Source organism: Fomitopsis serialis (assembly GCF_022376445.1).
Source record: "Fomitopsis serialis strain Sig1Antser10 chromosome Unknown B0H18scaffold_5, whole genome shotgun sequence".
NCBI classification, from domain to species: Eukaryota; Fungi; Basidiomycota; class Agaricomycetes; order Polyporales; family Fomitopsidaceae; genus Fomitopsis; species Fomitopsis serialis.
Window position 1 is genome coordinate 978,414 of NW_025954965.1, and position 23,265 is coordinate 1,001,678.

At 54.5% G+C, this 23,265-nt stretch overlaps 9 protein-coding genes across 9 annotated transcripts; 4 read left to right on the forward strand and 5 right to left on the reverse strand.

The window, feature by feature from the left end:
* Window positions 1–132: 132 nt before the first annotated feature.
* On the forward strand, window positions 133–7,432 carry B0H18DRAFT_1082721 (uncharacterized protein; the record flags this gene model as incomplete). Its single annotated transcript, XM_048031571.1, has 24 exons — window positions 133–336; window positions 386–1,715; window positions 1,737–1,811; window positions 1,851–2,387; window positions 2,424–2,453; window positions 2,514–2,974; window positions 3,027–3,355; window positions 3,403–3,812; window positions 3,868–3,980; window positions 4,033–4,137; window positions 4,192–4,362; window positions 4,416–4,437; window positions 4,465–4,703; window positions 4,754–4,840; window positions 4,893–5,005; window positions 5,058–5,107; window positions 5,172–5,344; window positions 5,384–5,508; window positions 5,560–5,866; window positions 5,893–6,243; window positions 6,299–6,428; window positions 6,475–6,629; window positions 6,681–7,229; window positions 7,277–7,432. 24 exons carry the CDS (start codon window positions 133–135, stop codon window positions 7,430–7,432), a joined length of 6,222 nt encoding a protein of 2,073 aa, XP_047898859.1.
* Window positions 7,433–7,633: 201 nt separating this feature from the next.
* Window positions 7,634–8,459, reverse strand: B0H18DRAFT_927701 (ribosomal protein L24e-domain-containing protein; the record flags this gene model as incomplete). Its single annotated transcript, XM_048041659.1, has 6 exons — window positions 8,376–8,459; window positions 8,275–8,326; window positions 8,203–8,220; window positions 8,079–8,151; window positions 7,892–8,028; window positions 7,634–7,838 (listed from the first exon to the last, which is right to left on the reverse strand). The coding sequence occupies exons 1-6, from the start codon at window positions 8,425–8,427 to the stop codon at window positions 7,634–7,636; spliced, it is 537 nt and encodes a 178-aa protein (XP_047898860.1). The 5' UTR covers window positions 8,428–8,459.
* Window positions 8,460–8,561: 102 nt separating this feature from the next.
* Window positions 8,562–9,863, forward strand: B0H18DRAFT_979369 (uncharacterized protein). Its single transcript, XM_048044388.1, has 5 exons — window positions 8,562–8,700; window positions 8,758–9,044; window positions 9,100–9,127; window positions 9,194–9,321; window positions 9,376–9,863. Exons 1-5 carry the CDS (start codon window positions 8,612–8,614, stop codon window positions 9,714–9,716), a joined length of 873 nt encoding a protein of 290 aa, XP_047898861.1. The 5' UTR covers window positions 8,562–8,611; the 3' UTR covers window positions 9,717–9,863.
* Window positions 9,864–10,393: 530 nt separating this feature from the next.
* Window positions 10,394–11,322, reverse strand: B0H18DRAFT_979371 (uncharacterized protein). The gene is made up of 3 exons (XM_048044389.1): window positions 10,928–11,322; window positions 10,684–10,872; window positions 10,394–10,628 (listed from the first exon to the last, which is right to left on the reverse strand). Exons 1-3 carry the CDS (start codon window positions 11,063–11,065, stop codon window positions 10,491–10,493), a joined length of 465 nt encoding a protein of 154 aa, XP_047898862.1. The 5' UTR covers window positions 11,066–11,322; the 3' UTR covers window positions 10,394–10,490.
* Window positions 11,323–11,489: 167 nt separating this feature from the next.
* B0H18DRAFT_979377 (transcription elongation factor Spt6) lies at window positions 11,490–16,930 on the reverse strand. The gene is made up of 12 exons (XM_048044390.1): window positions 16,584–16,930; window positions 16,086–16,524; window positions 15,916–16,033; window positions 15,149–15,865; window positions 14,791–15,093; window positions 14,405–14,737; window positions 13,816–14,355; window positions 13,591–13,767; window positions 12,521–13,538; window positions 12,289–12,471; window positions 12,109–12,239; window positions 11,490–12,055 (listed from the first exon to the last, which is right to left on the reverse strand). The coding sequence occupies exons 1-12, from the start codon at window positions 16,849–16,851 to the stop codon at window positions 11,624–11,626; spliced, it is 4,659 nt and encodes a 1,552-aa protein (XP_047898863.1). The 5' UTR covers window positions 16,852–16,930; the 3' UTR covers window positions 11,490–11,623.
* A 199-nt stretch (window positions 16,931–17,129) lies between these two features.
* Window positions 17,130–17,779, forward strand: B0H18DRAFT_979380 (cytidine deaminase-like protein). Its single transcript, XM_048044391.1, has one exon. It carries the CDS (start codon window positions 17,187–17,189, stop codon window positions 17,724–17,726), a length of 540 nt encoding a protein of 179 aa, XP_047898864.1. The 5' UTR covers window positions 17,130–17,186; the 3' UTR covers window positions 17,727–17,779.
* Window positions 17,780–17,943: 164 nt separating this feature from the next.
* B0H18DRAFT_1182385 (SGNH hydrolase-type esterase domain-containing protein) lies at window positions 17,944–19,255 on the reverse strand (the record flags this gene model as incomplete). The annotated part of the gene is made up of 5 exons (XM_048035978.1): window positions 17,944–18,492; window positions 18,547–18,674; window positions 18,732–18,759; window positions 18,830–19,116; window positions 19,188–19,255. 5 exons carry the CDS (start codon window positions 19,253–19,255, stop codon window positions 18,161–18,163), a joined length of 843 nt encoding a protein of 280 aa, XP_047898865.1. The 3' UTR covers window positions 17,944–18,160.
* A 621-nt stretch (window positions 19,256–19,876) lies between these two features.
* On the reverse strand, window positions 19,877–21,030 carry B0H18DRAFT_951486 (Isochorismatase hydrolase; the record flags this gene model as incomplete). Its single annotated transcript, XM_048042025.1, has 5 exons — window positions 19,877–19,939; window positions 19,989–20,111; window positions 20,168–20,264; window positions 20,318–20,701; window positions 20,768–21,030. 5 exons carry the CDS (start codon window positions 21,028–21,030, stop codon window positions 19,877–19,879), a joined length of 930 nt encoding a protein of 309 aa, XP_047898866.1.
* A 616-nt stretch (window positions 21,031–21,646) lies between these two features.
* Window positions 21,647–23,264, forward strand: B0H18DRAFT_495678 (scamp-domain-containing protein). The gene is made up of 11 exons (XM_048038303.1): window positions 21,647–21,786; window positions 21,839–22,063; window positions 22,122–22,305; window positions 22,361–22,405; window positions 22,459–22,483; window positions 22,536–22,554; window positions 22,604–22,652; window positions 22,706–22,723; window positions 22,777–22,909; window positions 22,965–23,006; window positions 23,068–23,264. Exons 1-11 carry the CDS (start codon window positions 21,783–21,785, stop codon window positions 23,119–23,121), a joined length of 798 nt encoding a protein of 265 aa, XP_047898867.1. The 5' UTR covers window positions 21,647–21,782; the 3' UTR covers window positions 23,122–23,264.
* The last annotated feature ends 1 nt before the right edge of the window (window position 23,265 follows it).

Consider the following 23,265-nt stretch of genomic DNA (forward strand, 5'->3'; position numbering starts at 1 on the left):
CTTGACTTCGAGGTAGCGTCGGCTGCAGCTCAGCATCGTCTTCGAATATACGTTTCTCATATTCCTGCATACATGCTACTTCCAACATATCTTGACAATTGATACGACTGCCCAACCTTCACGACCCGCACAATGTCTTGGTGGACCTCATGGATGCCTTCATTGCCCACGATCGACCTATCCCTGCCATCCGGGATCCAGAGACGATTCATTTCGTTCGCGTTGAAGCGCTCTCTCGGACACTTGCTCAAACCTGGACAGCTTGATCTCCAGCAGGTGGATTCTCAGATCGGGTCGGGTTATGTGCAGATCCGAGACCTGGAGCTGAATAACGACGTACGTGAGCTTCCTTCGTGTGTCGGAGCGACTCCTGACCCAGTCTCAGGCTATAAACTCGCTCATAGCTGGGCTACCCCTCCAATTGCACGACGGTTCCATCGGGAAAGTCACCGCGCGGATTCCATGGCCCAATCCATTGACCTCCACGATCGGTTTCTCAGTCGAATCACCCCACCTGACATTCTATCTCGCACCCCAATCATCCGATGTCGGTGCATCACAGACGGACCTCACGGAGTCCGTGGCGTCTATCGCAGAGTCGTTTGTTCACGAAGAACTTAATCCCGCAGATGAAGCGGCGTTTCGTCAGTCCATGCATGGTGGACCGAGAAGTCCGATGCGGGCTGGGGAAGACATGCTACCAGGGGGGCTTGATCCCTTCATGTCCGACGAAGAGCTGTCCCAAAGCGAGATAGAACCGCCTGGTGTGTCGATATTCGCGACACTCATCGAAAGGTTACTCGCGCGCTTTGCATTCGACGCGGACGATGTCAAGGTCACAGTGGTGAATCCACAGCAAGCCAGCTTTACGCTGTCTATAGCTCAGATCCGGTATGGCACCGAGTCGAGCGCGCCGGCAGACCCCGCAGGGGCAAGTGGTCGAGAGTCTCGCGGAGATTCGCAGGGCAGCATACGCGGCGTCACTCTTGGTGGGATTACTCTGACTACGCGCTGCTTACGTCCAACAAGTCCAACCATGACCCCTACACGGCAGCATAGTACATCCTCGACTCGAATGCACTCCGTAGCCCCCGCATCACCTCAAAGCCCTTCGACCCCTCCTTCACCACAGTCAGACTCGTCGGACATGGATGAAGACACGCAGATGCTCATGTCGCAATCCATAGCTATCCTTCCGCCACGGCCAGTATCGCCTGCGACTTCGGTGGCAAGCAGCATGTACGAGAGCGCTGTGTCGACTGCGCTCGTCGAGAGCAGTCTTCATAGTTCACCAGATCCCGCTGCGGAGCCTCCGGTGGCCAACCAACCACCGGTGGACAATTCTGCTCTGTCGTCCGAGACACCGCCACGACCTGGCGCGTTGCACAGATTGCGACCTATTGCGTCTATCCCAGAAGTGGAGGACGAAGTTGTTGTATCCTTCGGGTCCGATGCGATCTCTATCCGTCTTTACACACCCCCGCCATCGAATGCACACTCGCCTGCGCCCGCGGTTGGAGTACCCTCATCCTCGAGGGTGCCTATTGAACGGTCAAGAGCAGCCCATCGTCGAAGTAGCAGTGCGCGGGCTCCGGAAGAGAAGCTCAGAGTCACCATTGACATAGGCGTCGTTGCGCTCGGCTTCAATGCGCGGCATTTGCGGAGTATCCTGGATATCGCTGACGTCTGGTCGTTGCATTCACCGTCTCCTGCGCGTCGGGCTTCTCCCCCTTCAGATACTGCATCTGGACCGTCGACCGTACCCACCCTTGACGGGACCTTCCGACTCCGTGGCGTCGTTCTCCTTCTACGTCCAGTGTCTACCGATTTTACGCCATTGGATGCGCAAGGGCTGTCAGAGTTTTTCTCTCGTCCCCTTGTGCCCCCAAAGATGACACATGGCTACGTTCGCGCTCACCTAGAGGAACTATCGGTCACGGCTTCCATCTCATCCTGCCCTGTCGATCGCGGCGACTCCACGCATCCTTCCGCTCGCAAGAGGACGTCAAAGTCACGGAACGAGTCCGGGTTCAATACATCGCTTAACTTGGCTCTCACCGAGTTGTCGGTGTTCGCTTTCCTCCATCAAACACATCCCGATGCCCCGAGTTTGCCAATGGAGCTATATGCGTATCCGATCTTAATCACAGACCCCCACCTGCGATCGCAATATCCTCGAGAGCATTCGAACGTGGCTTCAGCGGACATTCACAATACCGCAATGCCGACATTCGAGATAGCGGATTGGACAGACCCTGCACGCCGGAGCACAGCGGCGAAGTTATCCATTTGGCGGAGCAAGGCCATGCAACACCGTGAAGCATCCCGCCAAGACACAGCTGGCACAATTGCAACTGGACCGAAGAGTCCCCCGCGCGCCCAGTCAGGTATGCCGTCGTCAGGTAGCCCTCCTACGCCTAGAGCGATGCCTCGCTTTTTGTCATCATCCCCCGGTCAAGTGGGCATAGGGCGACCATCTCTATCATCGGGCAGCCTCCCCTTACGCCCTGCAGGACCAGCAATCACTACAAAGTTCCGTAGTCGGACAACCCAGTCGCAGTTAACTCGAGAAGGAGAGGGAGGTCCAGACATCGACGTCACGTTCGAAGCGCTCCATATTTTCCTCGACCTCGGGCTGGTGTTGGGCCGTAGTGCCCAACTTGAAGAGAGCACAGCGATGTCATTCATGAAGGAAATTACGACCCCGTCGAAGTCCGTCTTCGCGGCCTCTGCGCTTCACTCGCTGGGGTACCGCCACGGAGCGGAGTATGACGACGACGACGAGGCAGATACCCCTCCGGCTACTCCCCGTGCTGCCATGGGTTTCGGAGTTCGGACCGCGGAAGAGCAGCAGCAGGAAAGGAGAAGGCTTGAACAGCTGGTCCTAGATGATCTGGACCTGGAGTATGACTACAGGCAAGGAACTAAGCGTAGCGTGGATCCAGCCTCTGAACGCGTCAAGGATTGGCGCAAGGTCGGTACGATGTCATTCTCGACCGAGAATCGCTCTCTGACGCACTGCACAGCCTAGGACACGTAAAAGCCAGGGTCAAGGGCCCTCAATCTCTGTAAAGTTCCCCGTGGTCCGTGTCCAGATACGCGATACTCCTCCTTCATGTCCTCCACGATCAGGAGCGTTGATACTCGATCTACACGACCTGCATGTTTCACCAAATAAGCCTGCAGAGAAGAATCGACCGCTACTGGCCAGGTTCGCTTCTCCAGATCGCGCTGGAACCGGCCCAGACGAGCGAACCATGGGCGACGCGACTAACACGCTGCTCTACGCTCAGTGGCATCGCGTCGTCGTCGCATATTCGCCTGTGTCTTCCTCCAAGGCATCCGAATTCTTTCCGTTGGTTCATCACACCGTCTTACTGAGGGTACGACGGAAAACGTCAGATTTGAAGGCACCATGTCGCCAGACGCATCTGTCGTGGATACCGTCTCTCGTCCTTCCATGCAAGTCCGACGCAGTAGCGTGGCTTCTGCACACGATCCTTCTACTGAAGTCAGATCCTTAGTATTTGCCATCGACATACCATCTCTTCACGTCGAGTTATCTAAACCCACCCTGGATGGCCTTCAGCTGTGGGCTGATGATTTGGCCCGTCTGATGGATTCTGCCTTCGGAGAACCTGCTGTTCTCGACACAGACACCGAACGTGCGGATAGTAGGGACTCTAGTATGATAGGTAGCAGGTTCTTCGCGAAGTCCAGAAGTGCTAGTAGCCAGGCTGGAAGCGGAAGCCTCGCTAGCAGACCTCAAGAGACTAGCAACGAAACTGCTATGAAGGTCACAATCGGAGAGGGTGAGCAAGTCGATCTTGCCCCTTTGAGTGTTGGGTGACGCTGAAGTGCGTGCAGGTACGGTCAGGTTGTTCGTGCCCCGAACGCAAGAGAGCCCGCATGTTGTGAGACCTTTCGATGTCTCAGTAAGCGACGTCGACATCCTTGTCGAGCTGAAGCCAGAGGGAAAGGTCAGAATCGTTGGTCATGACTTCTTTACTTGTCTGAATATTCTCGTCTCAGGATGAAACTGTTCTGACGGTTGGCATCCGGGATATCACTGTAAAGGAGACCATCAAATCCGGCTCTACAGCAACAATACTCGCGCTTACGCACCCATACAGCCTGGTGGGTAATGTTCTATGCGACCTGAATTCGAGTTGATCATGAGGCATGGTGCAGTTGTCTGCTCAAGCGTCGGCCCTGAAAGTCCGCTTCATCTCTCTGGTAGTACCAGAAACAACGGCGAAAGAGTCTAGAGTCAAACTCACTCTACGTGGAATCACCTTCACGGTCCATCCAGATTTTGACTGGATATCAGACTTAGCGGCGTTTGCAAAGGCACCACCAGGAGTTTGTACAGTTCATGGTTATGCCTTGCACGATATTGACAAAGATCCCTCCAGGCTTTTGAATCTGTCGTTCCGAGTGAGCGCACGCGACTTTCTATCAAAGTGGTAGACACTTCTCTGCAGGCTCTATGCCCTACATACCCAGGCGCACTAGTCCCGTATGTCGGGGAACTCGACTTCTCCACAGTCATCGAGGGGCTCTCGCCAGAGCTCACTTTCCTCCTCGATGTACCTGCGTTTTCCTTGCTTCTTGTCGACGACGCAAAAGCAATTTCGCAGCAGCTCGATAGCGCAAAGACAGGGCACACGACTTCTAGGACATCCGGTCTGGAGTATTGGAAGGTTCGTCCTATGGTTACACAGGACCTCCCGGAATTGATGGACGACTGCAGAGAGCAGGCTTTGCCTTGCTCGCTGAGTTGGCAGATCTGAAACTCAGGTTTACTCGCTTGAGCGGAACGGACTCGACAGACACCAAGGTTCGTCCTGTCGAGAATTGAATCCCTGATCTTTGTCTCAATACCGCTGAAGATATCCGTTAACCAAGGAGGCTTGCAACTTCACCTATGTGCAGATACTCTGACTACTTTGACGGCCTTCATAGGCGATTTCACTTCCATCTTCGCGTCGCCCCCAGACGTACGGTAAGTAGACGGAAATCTATCAAAAAAGTTACGTGGCTCATACAAGGCGAAGGTTGTCCCCCAAGAAGCGCAGTGAACCTACCCGGCTTTCGGAGACGTCAGGTACCTCGCGCGGCCTCCTGGGTGTGTCCTGTCATCTGCGAGAGGTGTCTTTGCTCACATGGAGAGCGCTGGTCAGCTTCCCTCGATGAGCATGCCTTCCGTCAACTGCCTGAAGTCGGCGCAGCACCGGATATGATATATGACGACCTTCCAACAAACCCCGACTACCTCGACGAGTCGTTTGGCGCAGCTGCTGGTCTCCGAGAACTCGACGATGACGAGTTCGACGAAGCCGATGTGGGCGTACCTTCTGCTGTTGATGACGAGGATGAACAGGAGAACAACACCACTGCGTATGCGTATGGAGGAGAAACGATTCGAATGCTGCGCCCTGAAGGCTTGCAAATCATCGAGCACTACTTCGACACCATGACTCCCGATTCAGTCGACGGGGATTCCAGGTGAGTGGTGCATGTAGATCTCGCACAGAATCTCACATTGACCCGCGATAGCTATGGTGAAACGACTCTTCGGGTTCGACTGCACAACTGCGGTGTCACGGTGCTGCTATATGACGGCTATGATTGGGTGCGTACACGTAGGATTATCGAAGAAGAACAAAAGGAGATGCGGAAGAAGCTAGCCAAGATACGACAACTCGTCGCCAGTGGGCAGACGCCAGACCCAAGCGTCGAGGAGACCAACACCCTCCTGTTCAACTCGGTCTACGTTGGGCTAGAGCACAATATCGACGAGCTCGAGCCCGGTGCACTCATAGCCGCGATAGACGAAGAGCTGAACGAAGAACTTGAGACAGCAGTCAGAGCTCGTGGCAATCGCTGAAGCCGCAGCCTGTCCAGAACTCTCCTGGGAAGGGTACCGTTGGGCAAGGTCGCACCCGCCGGAAGCGGATGAGTCGATCGAAAGGCCCTAGCATCGAGTTCCGATTGATGGGCCTAAATGCTGAAATCGACCGATACCTACCTGCTTCAGATCTTGTTTCGAGGACATTGGTGACCTTAGAGGATGTCGAGATCCTTGACCATATTAAGTCGTCGACATGGAGCAAGTTCCTAACGTCTCTTCGCTCGGACTCCCGAGGAAATATACGCGAGACGGGCTCAAACATGGTCCGCGTGGAACTTCGTACCCTCCATCCTGTTCCAGACCACCCCTCAGAGGAGGCAAGACTTCGTGTAAGGTTCGAACCACTAGCTCTGTGGAGGCTGCGCTCACGGTAGCTTTCTGCAGGCCAAGATCCTGCCCCTGCGACTACACGTCGATCAGGATGCGCTTGATTTTCTCAAGAAGTTCTTTAGTTTCAAGGATCCAGAGAGTGCACCCGCTCCCGCCTCGGATCCGGAGGACGATATCTACTTCCGTAAGTCGCTCATCTATATACAAGGATCGCGCTCATATCTCTGCAGAACAAGCGGAGGTGTTCCCCGTAGACATCAAGCTTGACTACAAGCCGAGACGTGTTGACTACAGGGCGCTGCGTGACGGACGGACAATCGAACTTATGAACTTCTTCCACTTCGACGGGGCGGAGATGACCCTCAGGCATATCACTTTGACTGGAGTAAGTACCATCACGCCGTTGTTCGTCGCAGAAACCTGAGTATTTCATCAGATTACCGGATGGCCGAGGTTCTTCGATCTCTTGAACGATCTGTGGACGCCAGACGTGAAGGCAACACAACTGGTGGACGTCATCTCCGGCGTATCTCCCATCCGTTCGGTAGTCAACGTCGGCTCTGGGGTGGCGGATCTTGTGCTCCTTCCCATCGCTCAGTACAAGAAGGACGGGCGCGTGGTGAGAGGCCTGCAGAAGGGGACGACCGCCTTCGTGAAGTCTACTGCGATGGAGGCGATCAAGCTGGGAGCGCGGCTCGCGACGGGCACACAGGTCATTCTCGAGCAGGCGGAGAACGTCATCGGAGGCCAGTTCAAGGATCCCATCACAGCGGAGACTGTGCCTGGCTCGCCGTTCTTGGACGAGTTGGGTGGACAGTTGGTAGACGAGGAAGAAGGCGACCTGTTCAGTCGGTATGCCGAACAGCCGATGAACGTCCAGGAGGGCGTGCAGTCCGCGTACAAGAGTCTGAGAAGTAACCTGAACTCTGCCGCACAGACGATACTTGCTGTGCCCATGGAAGTGTACGAGAGGTCTGGTAACGAGGTGAGTTTGGTCGTCGAGTGGTCTGCATTTTTACCAAACCGCTGCAGGGCCCTGTCCGTGCTGTCGTGCGCGCGGTACCCATTGCGGTCCTCAAGCCGATGATTGGCGCGAGCGAGGCGGTTAGTAAAACCTTGCTCGGGCTTCATAACCAGCTGGACCCCAACGTACGGCATGAGAACGAAGCTAAGTATAAGCAACGATAGAGGTAGACCATCATTTGCGGACAGCGAGCACCGGGGGATCACATGTACCAATACATATTACAACAGCCATACCGTGTACCACTGTACCATATACATCATGCATACCATGTATAAAAACGCTGGAGCACGTAGCAGGAGAAAGCAAGAACCCAGTGAGAGCAAAGGTGTGGATGTTGAGCGGGAACGGCGTGCAAATCGAGCTCAGTCGATCTCCATACCCATCGAACGACCCTCTCCTGGGATCAGAGCGCTGCGAGACTTTGCAGACACTTTGATTTTCTCGCGAATCTTCTCCTTTTCTGGGGACTCGATGGCCATGGGCTCCACAAGCTTGACTGAGGCCTTCTTCGCCGCCTCCAGCTTCTTTTTCCGGTGCGTGCGCAGCTTCTCTTTGCTTGCGGCCATTCTAGAGGAGACCGGTTAGTAAAGAACAAGTGGTCCAATGAGAGCAAAATGCACCTGTTCTTCCAGAACGCATGCTCTCTCCGCTGCTTGATCTCCGCAACCCGTTTCATCGCCTTCACCGTCGTCACAACCAGCTCGCGGTCGTAGCGTACAGGGACATTTCGACGCTTCTCAAACTCGATCGTGGAGTCCTAGAGAACTGGTGAGTGGATTGTACCAGCAAAAAGTCAAGGGGACGCACGATCGTCATCTCCTTCCCAGCGGCTTTACGGAAAGCCTTCGTCCACCGTACTTTCCTCGGGTTGCGCTTCATCCTGCAAACATTGTCAGAGTTGCACTACCATACATCACACTGGTATACATACTTGAAGTTCTTGTGACATCTGCACAATACAAGGATGAGCTCGAGCACAGAGATGCCAGAAAATGGTGCTCACTTTGAGGTGCAGAAACGGAATACCTTTGCGTCATTTCTTACGAACGCACTGCCTGGTGGAAGTCAATTGACCTGCCGACCAGCATACTGGATGTAACACACCATGACCAGGGTATACGCTCTTGGAGCAGAAATAGCACTTTTCTATACGCATGTCGGCAGCGTAATGGCGGAGAGCAAGTTACGGGCGTCTAGTTGCAAGGCCTGGTCGTGAATTTCTTTGCTAAGCGCCCGCCGCGATCGCGGACCGCTGCTTCTGAATGATTTATGACTCTCAGTGGGTCCCAGTGGTAGTCACTCAGGCTTCTCCCTGTCCCCATCTCACTACACGCCGCATCATGCAGAATCTTCACAAGTTTGAATCCAACGTTCTGGCTGTGAGACAGCATTGGCTGGGCTACGCGAAGCTCAAGCATTTGATAGTCTTGTACGCACACGGGCTGTTCTCGTGTGGCGTCGAACTGACAGTGATCTCCTTGCATAGTGGGGCATCCTATTGCGATGTCGGATATACGTCTCGCTCACCGCACCCTACCCTCGAGGATCCCCTTGGAGTAGAATTCCCTGGACACACATGGGCCGAGCCGGGCAAGGCAAACTGGGTTGGGCATCTCATCACCGAGCACTCGCTGAGCCCAATCCTTGTCCATGACTATGCCATGGGTGGGGATCGCGTCGATGGTGTGCGTCGACAGATCGAGAAGGATTTCATGCCTAATTTGGCCCCGAAACCGAGTTGGGCTCCATGGAGAGAGCAAGACACGCTCTTCGGTATGTCATTTACGCTGCCGCGGTAGAGGCCTGGTCGTCAGCTCACCGAGTCCAGCGACATGGGTTGGCATCAACGACTGCTCGTGAGGATGCTCTTTGCTCTCATACGTTCCAAGTCGTTCAACGCAATACATTCTACGTCGGCGCAGCTACGAGACTGCCGAGGCGATCCCAGGCGTTGTCTCCGAAGTCTTCAAACTGCTCTCCGACCTCTACGAGCACGGTGCCCGCAACTTCATGTTGATAGACCTTCCTCCTGTCGAGAGGTCTCCAAGCGGTACGAGAAATGTTAGCGATGTGGTCGGTGCAGCTCTTGACATCGCTTTCGCAGGACCTAGTCCAGAGAATGCGGCGCGTATGTTCGCCAACAGGCCTCCAAAGACTACCTTGTGGAACATCGCCCTGAGGACCCAGGCAGAAACGTTTGCAGCTGCGCACGACGAGGCGACGGTGCTCATATATTCCTCCTGGGCCATGTTCACCAAGGTACTGGACGCCCCCGCCGCTTATGGCTTCACGACAGACGACGTGCGCAAACCTGCCGGCTCTATTTGGGTCGATCGTCTGCATCCGACCAGCAATATGCACGATGTGATTGCTCATGATATAGCCCAGTTCTTGGGAAGCATTGAGCCACCTGCTTCCTCGGGCCCGGGTGTGGCGCAAGCTTGAGCATGCTGGATGGACACGCTCTGAATAGGTGAGATGAGAACTGGCTGAAGTATCATTTGTCCTCTTTTACTATGTATCACCGGCATCGAGTAATCGTATATCGATCCTGTATAACCTCGCATCGAAATACGATTCGAGTTAGCAGAAGGGGCGTGCCTCCGGAGACTCGCCTCGCCCGCCGCCGTCAGCCTCGCTCGCCCGCCGTATAAACAGCCACCCCGTTGCCTCTCACCGCCATATTGCCCCCTCTCTTCTGCCCCCATCAGACAACAGGGTCTTGTCTTCGTGCGTCTTCCTCTCCACTCCCTTCGCGAATTCATTGATGAATACCTCGTCCTGCCATTTATGCATGGGCGGATTGCATCGCCCAGAGAAGTACCGGTAGTAACGGTGCCGAAAGAACTGCATTAAGATAGGGTTGAGCACCGGGCGCTGAGTAGCTGAAAGCTCATCAGAACTGGATGAAAACGGCGATTGACGGTATGCCGCGATCGACAGAACTCGAGCCGCATCCTTCTATGGTCGGACAGCGACAGGAAGACAGACCCAGACCGACTTGACCACCTTGAGCGCTTCCTGCGTACATCTACACGCCATGCCGGCTAGAACTGTACACGCTCAAACCCGTATTGCTCATATGCGACTATGCAACGCACTGAACGCGTCGAAGCGCACATCCTCCAGAAGCCATACCATGTGTAGACATGTCATTGTGACCTCTAGGAATACAAGAAAGTGAAGATACAATATAGCAATACACGGTGCGCGGTGTCTTCATCGCGACTTCGAGCCCTGCTGTTTCCTCCATTCTTTCTTCTGGAGGAAGCAGCGCCTTGTTGCCAAACAAAACCTCGACGTGTGTTTATCTGTGCCAGTCTTCTTGGAGTGCCTCGACGTGCCTTGAAACACCAACTAAGGACCGACTGTCATCGACATCAGAAGACAGGAGCTGGCAATGCAGACGTACGACCCAGAATCCCCAGAGGCTGACGATCGCTGCGCCTATGGATACAAGCAGTCCAAGAGACCCGACAGACTTGGTGTTGTACGAGATAATGGCGATGAAGGCGCATGCAGTGGCCAGTGGTCCTAGTAGTGGGTGACCTACGCTACTTTGTCCTGCAGTATGGCTTGGCATTGTAGCAGACGAGGGTACCTGCAGCGGACGTAAGATTCCGACGACTCGGTTCGCTAGGCAAACCGAGACGTACGTTGAGGACAAGGGCAACAGCGATTGCCAGCAGCAGGATACCCGTATGCAACGAGAAGAACGACTCCAGCGGCGTGAGTGTTGTTCGCCGCTCCATTTCGCCCGTACTCGTAAGAAAGAGTAGAAACCGAGGAAACATCAGCAGCGGGGTCGACGCTGCCACGAACCTAGCATATGGAGTCCAAAGAAGCGTCAATTCTCATGCGTACTCTTTGCGTGCCCTCACAAGTACTCACACCCCTGCTGTTGTGTACGCCCAATAGACCACAGACTCCGCGTCCCGCAGCGCACCCAAATCCTCAAGCTGGGTTGGGTCTTCTGAGTTCCCATTGGTCGCTGGGCTACGCTTGGAGAGATCCTCCAGTTCGATGTCGCTCATGGTAGCGTTGCTGTGAGGGAGAGATGTCGTTTGTCACACTGCGCGAAGACAGACAGCCGCTGCGGCGGTGCATGTTGCACACCCAAAAGCAGCCACCGCAGCGAGTTGCTGTACCGGGCAATGACGTCAGTGGCCGGTGCGTCCTCCAGTCCATGTCGCTCACAAGTTGAGGCCAGCCGGAGTACTCGCGTAAAATGAGCAAATAACAATGCAATAGGATACAAAATGCGATAGGTGTGTAACAATGTTGATGCAGAGTGCGCGCGGAAAATGTCACCGATACAGAGCAAGCAGCACAAAAATATTCCCCGAATATCATCACCAGCCTGACTGGCCCCAGCCCCCTCCGCCCCCAGCATCACCCTGCTGGATCAGAGCTGCCCGCGCCGGGTGTACGCCGGCTGGGTTCGGTGTTTGGAACCCACCTCCATACGGCGTCCGTGGAGGAGCGCCGAAAGCAGGCGTCGCCCCGCCGAGCGAAGACGTACCGGGAACCTGTCCTCCAGGCCCATAGGGGTTCGGTGTTCGGCCCATCTGGCGCACCGACATATGTCCTGGTGTTGCATGCCCCGCAGCAGGTGTACGTGCAGGTGTGCGACCAGCACCGTAAGGCGTCTTTCCGCCGCCGAGGCCGCCACCACCCCGTCCAGACTCGTGGATGTGTCGGATTTTGAAGGCGTCACATAATTCAGAAACGCCACTGGCCGCGGTGTCGAAGAGATAGTACGCCTCAGGCGTAACCCTGACGGGCTGCGACATCATCAATGATTATGAAGGGCGCGATGAAACTGACCAGTACTTACCCATGTCTGGACAGTGGAGCTTTTGTTCGGCAAGAAGCATAGATTGAAGTGCCCAGGACGTTTCCGGTTGAGGGTGAAGCCGTACGCGCTCTTCGCGGGGTTGGCAGCCACATAATTCTTGAGGAAAATGTCTGGAGATTGCGGTCAGCGGTGCACCTGGCGCTGATAATTTGAACGTACGAAGATCATCTTCTGATCCATGCTTGAATTTCTCATGGGCCATCAGCTCCTCTACCTTACGCGCCATAGAATGGACATGGTTGACGATCAATTCGTCCAGGTCGGAGTATTGGCGCTCCGCATCCACAATGAGCTTTGTGCCGATGGTTTGGCCAGTAGGGTCAGCGTTTGGTTCAAGGACATCTAGGTACGGATCAGAACAGCGACGATATAACTTCCTCTCAGAACGTACCAATGTGCTGGAAGAGCTTGTCGTCCACCTTCCACGTCACGGCAAGGTGGTCGATGCCTTTTGAGGACGGTCGGATGACAACATCGCCCCGCTGTTGCTGGTCGAGGAACTGCTCTGCCTGCTGCGCGTTGAAGTTGTGGAAGTTAGGGTGCTTGATGACCCTCCGCGTCCTATCCACCTCTGCACGCTTCTTCCGTGCCTGCAGCTCCATGTCTCGGTCGTATTGCTGATGATTCCAGCGCTCATCGTGCCTCACCCGCCGGTACTGGCTGTCGCCCTGGGAGACATCCGACGGCCGAGAGGAGAGTTCGACCCAGAACGAGTCTGACCCGAGATTGAGCTTTACATCGATGATGACGCCCTGAATCGTCTGGCCCTTCTTCACAACCGTCGAGGCATCCGAGATGTGGTCGTCGGCGATGTACTGCGATGTGATCATGCCATCAATGCCTGAGTCCAGACGGACGGCCACGAAGCTCTGCTTCACGCGGACGACCAGCACAGATACGATCAGACCGACACGGAGTGTACGGTTAGTCTCCCCCGTGAGCATCATGAGCACCTCTGCAGGAGTAGGCCGGACAAACTTGTCGCGCTGCTCCCCAAATGGCCGCACGAGCTCGGCGCGAATGACATTGAGCGTGTGTCGTTTCTTGTCCTGGTTCGTCTCGTACATGTTGACGGCGAAGTCATCCAGGTTCAGTTCGTCCAGCTTCTTGTCCGCGTCGGAGTCATCCATGATGAGGGACACGACTTGTGAGGGATGTTCGTCGTGAATATCCTCTTCATCCAGCTCCAGAGCATCTGTGGCCATTTTTCTGGCAAGCTCGTAGTCTTCTGGGTGTATGCGCGTGTTGTCGAGGGGATCAGGAACATCAACGTCCTCGTTTCGACGGCCTTTCGTGGACTTAGGCTCTGCATCTTGGATGATACGAAGGAAACCTGCAGCGTTAAGGAAGATCGTCATTGTCAGCAGAGAATGATTGACGAATTGGTTGCGGTTGATAAGGTTGCCGCCCTGTGTAAATCAATGAGTGACGCAGTATGGTAACCTAAACCATAGTACTGACCAACGATGCGATCTTCTTGACCAAAACCTGTGCCTTGCGTGGGCCCAACCCGCAGATGAATGGAAGGAGGAACTGGTAATACGAGTCGGTGACAGCGCGGTTGACGTCGACGCCAACCTTGTTCGTGATGTCGACAAGGACCTTCTCAAGCGCTGACAGGAGCTTCTCGGTAGGAATCTGCTCTACAGTTAGACAGCATCATGTCAAAACGTTTTTGTTACGTACCAAGTTTTGGTTGTCTTCGTCGAACATGATGGCCTTGATATCAGCACCCAGGGCGGCATACTCGTTCAATGGACTCTGCGTGTATCGCGCCAGCCCGACACAATATCTGGCCAATGGCGCAAGCGCACTGAATTCCTCTTGAGCCCGCCTGCTGTTCTGGTACATGCGAGCAACCTCATCGAGTACGTAGATGACTTCGATGTTGAGCGACTCGTCTTGGCCGATATCGCCCGTTTCGCCATTGGGTTTCGTGACGATTTCCTTCACGCGTTGTGCGAGTTTCGCTGTCGCTATGCTGAACCCTCCCAGGACGATAACATGTGGTCGGCGTCTCTTCAAGATGTCAACGAATTCGTCTCGCGCCTCCTGATCCACAAGATTGTCCAACCTAGTATGTTCGCGAAGACGGCCCGCCTCGTCCATGAAAACAAGATGAATCAGGTCTTTATGCGGCTCGCCCTTACCCCACGACATAGCAAGGACAGACGGCGTCTCCCCCGGGGTCATGTCATCCGTTACATATGGCGCAACATCAATCCTCTGTTTCAGGACTGTCAATGACCGCATCTGAAGGAAGATTTAGGCTTACATCGCGGAGGATTTGAGAGCACTGATCTGCAAGGAAGTCTTCCGCCTCCTCACGTATCCACTCGCGAGCCCACTTAATACCAATGGGGATGAGGTGTTGCTCCAGAGCCTCCTGAACGACGCGAGAGCGCTCTTCATTCCAGGCGCGGGCATTATCGCTGAAGCTGTCCGAGGCGAAGGCGTCGTTCAGACCTCGTTCAAATGTTGCCTTCGCCTCCGGTGGCAAGCTGATAGATACCGTCACCAAATGCTGGGTTTCGGCCTGCGAAATATGCAGGAACTGCGCTGAGTGCAACATCTCCACAGCGGGTTTGTTGAGGAGATATTTGAAGTTCTTTTAGAGGATAAGTAATGTCCCTGCAGATACACTATGCACGGGAGACCTACGAAGAACGGATGATGATCGTCAATCTTCGCAATACCACGCTCGGTGGGCGAGACGGAGACCACCGCGCCAGCCTTGAAGGCTTCACGAATCTTGTGTCTCAACAAAGGATCCTTGCCGAGTTCAGTGGCGAGGATCATACGCGCCCGGCCTAAGAGTTCTTCAGCTGGCTGCGCCCGGCTCGCATCGGGGTCAGCGAACTGTTCCGCGTAGGTCTGCGGGTTCAGTTCATGATCCTCAACGAAGTGAGTGTGGGCCTCGTGTATGAAGTTCAGGACCACTTGATGCGGCTCAATGCCATATCCCTGAAACCATTACTATGAGGTTGACAGTGTGTTCCGTCCCACAAGTGACACTCACCTCCGCCAACTTGGCCACGATGCTTTTCTTGGCCAACTCGTACTGGGAAATCCGACTCGGCGTCTTGTGCTTCTTGACGTCGACCTGGTCCTCGTCATCGTGGAAGTGAAGTTCGATCCTATTCTTCTTGTCCTCCCGATACTTCATACTCAGCCATTCTGTAGCATCAGCGACCGTCTCAACTGCATCTATCCGTTTCCGGATTTCGTTCTCGAAGTACTCGTCGGACGCTCCCAGTCGGCCGTACATTGAATCCAAGGCATTGCGCCGCTCCAGCAACGAACGAAACTTTTGCCCGATGGCGTAGACGCGCCAAAGTTCCTCCAAGCTGAGAAGTTCAACCTGTGCATGGAGCTCCGCAGGATTGAAGTACGAGATATAGTCTCGCTTGTGTGTCCACACATAAGGCACCTCGAATTGGTTGACGAACAAAAAGCGCAGGGCGCAGGTGATGGCTTGGACGAGATCCGGCAAGAAGCGGTGGAATTGACCGTCTCCGCGGAAGAAGTCGCGTTCTTTACGAGGACCGAGCCGCGTGATAACCCATGACGCAGCGTCGTCTAAGTCGTTTTCGGTCAACGGGTTGTGAAGGGACCTTGTGGATGAAGCTGATACTGCCGAAGTGGCGAGCTGCATCCGCTCAGGAATATCGGTGCCCCGTATGAGGTCGTCATCCTCGGTCAGCATGCGCGAACGGATCTCTGAAGGCTCGAAGACCTGTAGACGGAATGAAAACAAGGAGAAAGGAGATGACTGAAAGAACCCACATCTTGATACTTCATCTCCGGCTTTTGCTCCTCCTCATGCACAACCTCTTCGTCCTCTGCCAAAGCCCAGTCGTACTCATGGCCGTCGCCAAACACTTCCTGAAGCTCATCCCATGTACTGGGCCACTGTCATTTTGCATTTCAATCTGATGGTGATGTGGGTTGCTTACTTTGCATCTATACCTCCAAGTTCAGCGGCTCGGCCTAGGGCTCTTCGTCGGGCCTTCTCTTGACGTCGTCTTTCTCTCCTCCGCTCTTCTCGAGCTTCCTCATCGCCTCCCCCTTCCTCTTCCTCTTCGTCCTCATACTCGATGAAATTGTCCATGTCGTCGTCCATGTCGTCGTCATCGTCCCTTCCAGCTGCGTTTCGTTCGTCATCCCAGATGTTCTGTATATCCTGAACCTGGGGAAGCTCCAAGTCGTCGTTGTCAAGATCGTCATCGGACGACTCTACAACTGCCTTTCGTTTCGACGACGACGGCGCGGGCGGCGACTCTGAGTCTCGGGCACGTCGCAGGCGAGTCAGACGATTGCGAGAGAAGGATGCTCCTGTGTTCTCCTCCAGTAGCTCCAGGTCGTCCTCCTCAAGCGCTTCCTCATCCTCCCGGTCTGGTGGGTAGAATTGCTGTTAGTCGCAGATAACGAAGACAGACACGAGCGGCACGCACAGCGATGGTGGTGCTTCTTTCGCCTCTTGCGCCGCCTACGCCGTTCCTCCTCTTCATCCTCCTCGTCTTCATCTTCGTCTTCATCGACGATGAATCCCTCCCTGATGCGCCTCTCCTCGTCCTCGTCCTCTTCGGGCTCTTCTGAGCTATCGTCGGAAGCGCCGCCTGCGGGGCTGCCCGCGGCGCCTCTCTCGTTTTCGGATCCCTGCATGGGATCATCCTCTTCAGCGTTTCTGGCGGCAGCTGGGTCGACCATAGAGGAAGACATGATAGGAGACACGAAGGCCACCCGTCAGAGCTGGGAATCCCAGTATTTAACAGGCTCGAGGGTTGGGGTCAGAGTTGAGCGCGCTGAGGAATCTCGATCGACGCGTTCAATTGGGCTATGCTCACAGTACACGTGATTGCCGTCCAAACTACTTATGTACATAAATGATTCTATGTTGATTCTAAGGGAGGTGCGGGTGTATGCTACTTTACTATGCTGCATTAACGTCGATTAGACTGATGATACATCGGTAATTACCTATTCCGCACCGATCGACCCCTTGAGCGGTCACCATCTTCCAGTTGTACCCAAGTTCTACCAGCTGTTGTGCGACCATGTCCAACACATCCAATACTGATGTTCATATGTACTTCTTGGGCCTTGCCCTAGACGAGGCACGAAAGTGCAAACCAACTCCGACCGCCTTCTGCGTGGGCTGCGTCCTCACTGCGTCTCTTACCGACTCAAGCGAGCCAGTCATCCTAGCGCGGGGCTACTCTCGAGAACTTCCAGGCAACACTCATGCGGAAGCAAACGCGCTAACCAAGGCGCGCCGTCTATCCAAGGAGGAGCTCAGGGAGTTGCTTCCTTCCACCCCGGAAGATGTGACTATCGAGCACGTTCTGAACCGTGCCGATGTCTACACTACCATGGAGCCATGCTCCGTGCGCACCTCCGGTCTGGCACCTTGCGCGGATGCTCTCATAGCAGCCGGAATACGCAGGTGCTTCATCGGTGTTGGAGAGCCGGATGACTTCGTGCAGTGCGAAGGTACAAGGAAACTAGAGGATGCCGGGATCGAGGTCGTTTGGACCAGGGGCTTAGAGCAAGAATGCCTGGCGGTCGCGCGGACGGGACATCGATCGAACACATGATGGGTTAGAGTCTTGGAGAACAAAGTACGAAGGACACCTGGATCTCGTGGAGGTTAGTTGTGTCCGGGCCATAGAGGATGTCATTCCTAGTGGTAACACATGTGTAACAGACTTTTGACGCGATGTACAGGATCATTGTACGAATACTCAGTGCCAGCGATACACATCATGCGTGCGAACACCAGTTTTCCCGTGAGATGACTTGACTGGGCTTGGACTCGGCAGTAACCTGTCATCGGGGCTTGGCCTGTGGACACATCGACCGGTCCACACTGATTCTCATACAGTTTCACTCGTGCGTTGGTACATGGTACATTATCCGATCCGAAGAATAGTTACAGCAGAATATCAGCGCATCGCCTTACTGACTGCTGCATACTGAGAGTGATTGTTGAAGGTGCTTTACAGTGTCTTCGACCTGTACAGAACGGGTTTCACTCGGATGGAGCTTGCGATGCTTTGTGAGGTACAATGCCGGTTAAGAAGTCCGCGACATCGCGAGCGATGATATCGTGCATGTCGCTGGTAGGGTGCAGGAAATCAACCCACATACGGCTGGCAGGTACCTCGGTGTCTTCCTGCGTGAAGCCGTAGGACACGGGGTCGTCCATGACACGCGAGAATGTCGTCCAGGACGAGAAGTATAGGACGGTCGCCTGGTCGTGCTTTGAGGCAAAGTGCTGTGCACTCTCGAGCAGCAGTTTGTTCCAGAGCTCCAGCCGCACCGAAGGTCCTTTGCCTGGGACTGTAGACGAGGCCTTCCGTCCTGTGAATTATTTCAATGTCATGCGAGGCTATGTCATCGCGATAGGTGACGCACCTGCAGGGCTCCGATGGACAGGGGGAACGTCGATAAGCAGGAAGCTGCGCGCCCCGGCCTCGTACAACTGCTCTTGTAAGTCGAAGAGTTTGTCTATGAAGTTGGGTATTGTGGTCTCTGTGGCGAATCTGCTTGGTAAAGGATCAGCATACATAAAGCAGATATTGGAATGCCCTTATACTGACGCGCAGTCGTTGATGCCCACCCAAGTCACTAGAATAGGTTCACGATCATACAGGATCAGCGAAGTGCCAAAGATCGCATAATCCACGTACATCCTCACCGAAAAGCGTGTCGTTGGCGTTCCATTGGCACCAATAGGGCTTATCCACTAATTGACGCAGGAAGCCCCTCTCGACCTGCGCTCGTACCCCAGCGATGGTATCGCCGCCATGCGCGAGGTCATACACCAGTAGCGGCGCGGGCGGGTAGTTCGTGATGAGGTGCCCAACCCAATTCGGCTCGCCCTCCTCCGCCCAGGTGGTTCCGGGGAACTCGACACCGAGAGGGTTCTCCTCGGTGGGATGTGGTCTTCCTGCATGGTACCCAACGTCAGAGTACGAGTCCCCACTACGCCACAGGATGGTGAGGCTCTGAGCGGTATGACGACAGGACAGTACCTCGGATACTACTGTACTCACAATATAATTAGACGCTTCAAACCTATAAACCCTGGCCAGGAACCGCTCGTTTGGATGACTGTAGACATGGTCGGCGCACTTGCCTGTGTGTTCGCACTGCACAAGGACAGGGTCAAAGGCTTGAGCTCGTGCACTGATGCTTGAATTGAACCAGTATGTGGGCAGCCTATAAGCGGCGTCCATTTCAACAAATTCTTTGATTGGCTCCGGTTTGTTGCGAGCCCCTACTGGGCGGCGGCCATGGGGGAACCCCTTCACTGCTAAGCACAAATATTGGTGAACGGCGAACGACTCGATGTCCGAGTTGGGACGCGGCGATACAGATGCGCGGTGTCGATGGGCATGCACTAAGATGAGTGCTTGCCGGATTCCCGGGACTACTCCCGGCCACGCCACGTACCTTGTTGACGCGTTTCTCGCACCTCCCATGACATTTGTATGAGCTATCTCTCAAGCTAGACTGGCTTACAGTTTGTCTCAAATTCGTCTCTGCTTGCCAGCATCATAATGCTTTGCGTGTTACAGTAAAATAGTAGATTGATGGTGGTCGACTTGACCGAGACAGTTCACCGGTCCCGAGACAAACTACTGCACCGATGTCAGGGCCCCATTCTGTCCACTGCTTGAATCTTGCTGTGAGGATACCGTAGCAAATGCCACATACGCGTACAGCACGCATAGATGGGACTTCACGACGATTGCTTCTTGATTGCCTCTTCCACCCTGATCGTGTCCGTAACGAAACCGTAGCTCTGCAGAACGTGAGGTCAATTCATTCCCGAAGCATAGATGAGCACATACATTGGTAGCGTTGTAAAGCACGTTCTCTAGACCCCCAGCAGGCGAAGTCGTCGCGATGCAGTCTTGCAGCGTTATGCAATCATACCCTCGGAAATAGGCATCAACCAGCGTGCCCAGGACACACTGCGGAGGCGCCGTCAATCTCAGTCTGTCATCGGAGGCAAAGCTAGGGGACGCACTTGATCCGCATTCACGCCAGCGAAGAAGAGTGTCGTTATACCATGTTCTTGAAGATACAGGTCCAAGGCAGTTTGGTAACCCCAGATACCGCTCATCCTGCGAGACGTCGGTGAGTCGCTCCGCGTATGTCGCCGTATCGCTCAACTGACCGGTTTTTGTGAATCCAGACATCCGTGCCTTCCTTCTTACCCTCAAGGTAAAGTTGATGGAGGGGGCCGTATAGATCGGCGTTGAACTCTCCTCGCATGAGTAACCGACCGAAGGGCACAGGGAGATGAGAGCCGAAGCCTCCACGATTGTTCTTCATGAAACTTCGCACGAGGGACGGCGGGATAGTCGCGAGCTCATGCTCGGTCAGTCCCCAGTTACTACGGGCGAAAAGCGCTATGTGGATGTCTCTACTGTCGGTAAGAGGGACGTACACCCATAAGATCTTCACGTCCTGCGTCCTTAACGCAGGTACAACGTTCATAAGGGGTATAACGCATTGCAGCCCCGTTGAGTGGTCGCGGAGATCGGGATGCAGGAAGAAGCTAGGGTAGATCGACATACAAAATCAATTCGTGTTTCGTGCTCGACAGAACGTGCGGCAGACGTACTTTTGCATGTCGACGATCACGATCGCGCTCTTGGACTTAGCGCACCGCACGACGCGCTCACCATCGACCGGTATCTCGAGCTGTGTACTGCTATGTAGAGGAGGTTCGGGGTGGGTACCATTGGTTGCCACTGTCTCGTCTTCCTTCTTTGCTATGAGGTGCGCCTCACGTGTGAGGTCGACAAGACCTGATGGGTATTCTACCCAGAACGACGCTGCATTACCGTATTCCAGGGGCTCGAGAACGTGCGGGCGAATAGTCATGTCGTATATACCAGTGACACAGCAGAGCAAAGTGAAGGACAGAGGACCGAGTGCGCAGGGACTCCGATTCCGTTCTCCCTCCCACACCAGCCATGATAAGCTTAGCCAGACGAACTCGAAGCCAGTGATTAGATATCGAGCAAATGGGAGTCCGCATGGAGCAACGCTGCACTGCAATGAATAATAGCAACAGAGAGGCCATTACCGTCATGGTTGTGCCTGATGTAGGATCTCGAGATAGCGAACTCGGTCGAGGTTTTACAAAAGGTTGTCCTGGATGAGACTGGCTCGAGACCTTCCTGACCTGGAGAACGGTCGAGAAGCAATGTCGCAGCTACGGCTGAAGGGACGCAGCGCACGTTGTTGAGAGAGAGCATGAGAGGCGTTCTGGATGATCTTGACGTCGCCAATTTCGGGTCCAAGAGGGAAGACCTCCGCCGGGCCGCAGTCGAGCATGTGCGTCCGCTGCTATCCTCCATCAGAGTCCAGACGGACGCTACGCCAAATGAATGTCGAGGGTGGGACCGCGTTTCATATCATCGGTGAGTGCGTGGCAGATGCGAGCGGAGGGTAAGCGGAAGGCTGTGAGCGCAAACGACCGAGACGGTGGAGTAGACGTGGTGGGCGCTGCTGACGACCAAATTGGGACTGGTTCCTGCGCAGCGACACAGTGCCACCGCCGTTCTCCTTCCGCACGCCTCCGCACGCGTTGACCGCTGCGAAATCCCTTGCCTTCAACTTTACGATTCGAAATGAGTGCGTGCTACCTGTCCTTCTTGAGAGTCGTTTCTGACATTGCGTGAACCAGGTACATATACCGAAAACCCCTTTGCGTCCACGCATTCTCTCGATGCAAACCCCTTCGATGACCCCACGGAACGTACATCGCCCGCTCCCAGCTACCCGAGTCCCAACCATGCTGCCCGTCTCGCGGAAATCAACCAGAGAGAACGCGACTTGGAACGGAGAGAACAGGAGTTGACTCAGAAGGCTGAGCACATCAAGAGGTTTGGGAGGAACAACTGGCCATCGTGTACGTTTGTGGCAGTTTCGGGCTGCGTATCGTGCCACTGATACTGCTACTCCTGCAGTCTATCCTGTCATCTTCCACTCGATCAAGGATGAAATCCCAGAAGAGTACAGACCACAGATCAACAGGCTGTACCAACTGTGGTTTGTCCTCTTCGGAACGCTCATCATCAACATGATTGCGTGTATATTCATCCTTACGTCCGGGTCAAGTAATGGTGGAAGCGACCTAGGTTCAAGTATAGGGTACGTCGCCAAGACAGATGCGTTATGCACGGGATTTCGAACGCCTCCATCGCAGATATCTGTTCGTCATCACGCCTCTTTCGTTCCTCCTGTGGTATAGGTATGCTGTGCTACAACGTTCAGCTTTACCACTGCTGAAGCACTTCATGACAGGCCCATCTACAATGGATATATGAAGGTAAAGCGCGATTCAACGGCATGTTCAACGGAATGCTGACGTAGGCATGCAGGAGCAAGCACTATACTACTGTACGTTGCAGGTCCTCGTATGGAAGCGGTGGTCCTCAATCTATCGCAGACTTCTACTTTGTATTCGGCGGGTTTCATCTCGTGTTCTCTCTGTACATGTAAGTCGTAGCCTCCTGTGTCGTAGTGGCGCGCTTGTTGAGCATCCGACTAGGATCATTGGGATACCAGGGTAGGTTCTCCTGCATAGCTCGCGCTAGGATCGCGCGCTGAATGCCAGGACAGCACCGGATCTGCTGGCCTCATCCAGACCATACAGATGTACAGCAGGGCTGCTTTCGTCGCAGCAATCCTCGGTACCATCGCCACAGTGGGTTGGGTCATCCAAGGTGTAGGGAACGCCTATTATTATCAACAGGTAGGCAATTCGCGGACAATTGCAAGCTCGGACCACACTCACAAGCCGTACGCAGATCTGGGCGCATCACAAGAGCGCGGGCCACTCGGTGGAGAAGGTTCGTCTAGTGCCCACTTCCTTATTGTTGTCCCGGTGGAAGACAATGACCTTCATTACAGGCGAAGACCGAGCTTGCCACTCACGGCGCGAAAGCGTACTTCACGAGGGGTTGAGACCAATCTCGGTGCTTGCGATTTGGCTAGCGTTGGGGCGCCCAGGAACCTATGTACTTCTCCTGCTAAGTTATGACAATGATTTCTGCCTTTCTTGTCAATGTTTTACGTGCGATTGGTCAATGAAATGCGTGTAACAGACAT